Source organism: Coenobita brevimanus, chromosome 93 (assembly GCF_032717465.1).
Source record: "Coenobita brevimanus isolate Jiangsu-jjx chromosome 93, ASM3271746v2, whole genome shotgun sequence".
Classification (NCBI taxonomy): Eukaryota; Metazoa; Arthropoda; class Malacostraca; order Decapoda; family Coenobitidae; genus Coenobita; species Coenobita brevimanus.
In genome coordinates, this window is record NC_137046.1 from 63331210 (window position 1) to 63333588 (window position 2379).

Sequence of the window (2379 nt, forward strand, 5' to 3'; positions counted from 1 at the left end):
GTTGACGCTTGAAAATACTTGCAATGATCAGAAGACGTCTGTATATCTTAAGATCACCAGATTTTTTAAAATATAGCACTAGTAAGCCATCATCGAGAATGTGCAAAATAAAATATGGTGCCTTTTTCAAAGTACACGACAGAATGCACTGCGTCGGACAGCCAAGTCAATACCTACCCTGAGAAATTGATATTATTAAGAACGGTTAAGAAATTTAATATTATCGTAACCAGAAACCAGACAATCAAAAGGAACAAGACCGAAACCTTCAACAATTTAAAGTACATCTATGACAAGGAAAGCTACTGCAAGATCTTTGAAATGCGTGGAAGTACAAGGACAAGAACACAAAGACAACTTTGAAGAAATACTGTATATGATACCATAAGAGAAGGAGAATCAACCAACAGCATGCTCAATGCAAATGGGCCACACACTCATTCACTCACTAGTCTAGCTCCCAAAAAGTTTACTCCAGCTCAAAGATAGCAGAAAAATCTTAATTAGGGGTGGGTATACTGGCCTGAGTACCCCTTTCCAAGTCTGCTGTAACTGTGATACTTGTGATCCAATGAAGGAAAAGTAACCACTGATGACCTACTACTAGAAAATAAAATCAATCCGTACACTAAGTAAAACTGTAGTGCACGGTAACTCCAAGGTGAAGGGAAGATGAAAGAATGAATGTGTGTGTGTGTGTGTGTGTGTGTGTGTGTGTGTGTGTGTGTGTGTGTGTGTGTGTGTGTGTGTGTGTGTGTGTGTGTGTGTGTGTGTGTGTGTGTGTGTGTGTGTGTGTGTGTGTGTGTGTGTGTGTGCTGGATGGAAGGTAACGCAAGGTCGTCAGAGTTAGTTAATGGACGATGGGCCAGACTGCTCCAAGGCCGAGGGTCAGTACCTACAACAGGGGCATCACTATCACTATATAAGCCACTCCAGTTCTCTGTCCCTCATCAGTACTTCAGTATCTGACTAACATGAAGCTCGTAAGTGATCGCAGTACTTTGGGGAAGAAATTGTTCTTTCAACCAAAGGCTTCCTGCTAACCATTTAACTTCGATTATGATATTCTTGCTTGATTTTAGTTAATAAAGAGACAGTTTTGTGCAAGTTAGGAAAGGTTTGTTGTCCTCAATAGATTAATCAAGGCCTTAGCTAACTTATCCAGTTCCAGAATACACCTCACAATGAGTAACACTTACAAGGTAGAACAAATAGAATAAAAAGGTACTTCCTCGGACTGAACAAGTTAAAATCGAAAAAGAGAGCAAAAACAGAGGAAAAAACATCTATGTTTCTTTCACCGTAACTTGGTCTACATTTTCAAGCTTTTGCAGCGAATTTTACGTAGTTCATAGTCGGAAGAAAAATAATGTTTTAACTGTAAATGTTTTCCATTGCGTCAAAATTTATTTGTTTTTACTTGTAACCGAAAATGGAGAGACGACAATTTTAAGCCAAGTTAGTAGGAATATAGATTACTTCCACTGTAATAATATAAATATTCATAAGATCTTATCAATCATGTGTTTCCTGCTGTATTCCAGGCTGTGCTTGCATCCCTATGCATGGTGGCCGTGGGAGCCCCCCAGTACGGTTACTCAGCTCCTTCGCAGCCCGTAAGGCCTCCACCCGAGCCCGTACTGCCACAGCCCACTTACGATATTCCCGCTTCAGCCTCCACTAGACAGAGCGCGTTTGAGAGCGTTGAGCAGATCCCTACTCTGAGGGACGACAGAGTTCACGAGGATGATGGATCTTACACCGTTGATGTGGAAACTGGAAATGGGATCATCCTGGCTGAGTCCGGTTCTCCTGACGGCCCCGAGGGAACCATTGTGACTACCGGAGAATTCTCGTGAGTACAAAATCTGTATTTACGTTATAAAAGGCTTTGGCCATGCTAGCACACGTAGATCATGGTCACCTGATGGCCGCTTTCTAGTCGCCCAGAACTGTGCAGCATCTCTGGGTAGTCCTTTTACCTTCAGGTCTTTGCCAAAAAGCTTTACTTTACATCTTCCTAAGTCTGCCCTCTGTTTTTCTGCCTTGTATTCATGTTCGAGTGAAATATCAGACAACACTCTAACCTTATTAGTTAACTCAGGGTATACGTCTCTAACACATATTCCCTTCAGCTACACTTCTCCAGACGGCACACCCATCACACTCAAGTACGTGGCTAACGAGAACGGCTTCCAGCCTGAGGGAGACCACTTGCCCGTGGCTCCGGAGTTCCCTCACGAAATCCCGCAGTTCGTGCTGGACCAGATCGCTAAAGCTGCCGAGGAGGACGCCGCCGCCGCCCGAGCTGAAGCTGCCAGTTTGAGGCAGTCGGTCTCCGTCCCAGTGCCTTCCTATGACTATGGTACACCCCAGTAG

General features: G+C 43.6%; 1 protein-coding gene across 1 annotated transcript; it reads left to right on the forward strand.

Annotated features, from left to right (window-relative positions):
• Positions 1-860: 860 nt before the first annotated feature.
• LOC145412481 (cuticle protein AMP1A-like) lies at positions 861-2379 on the forward strand. Its single transcript, XM_080282361.1, has 4 exons — positions 861-887; positions 1545-1616; positions 1689-1855; positions 2136-2379. The coding sequence occupies exons 1-4, from the start codon at positions 861-863 to the stop codon at positions 2377-2379; spliced, it is 510 nt and encodes a 169-aa protein (XP_080138487.1).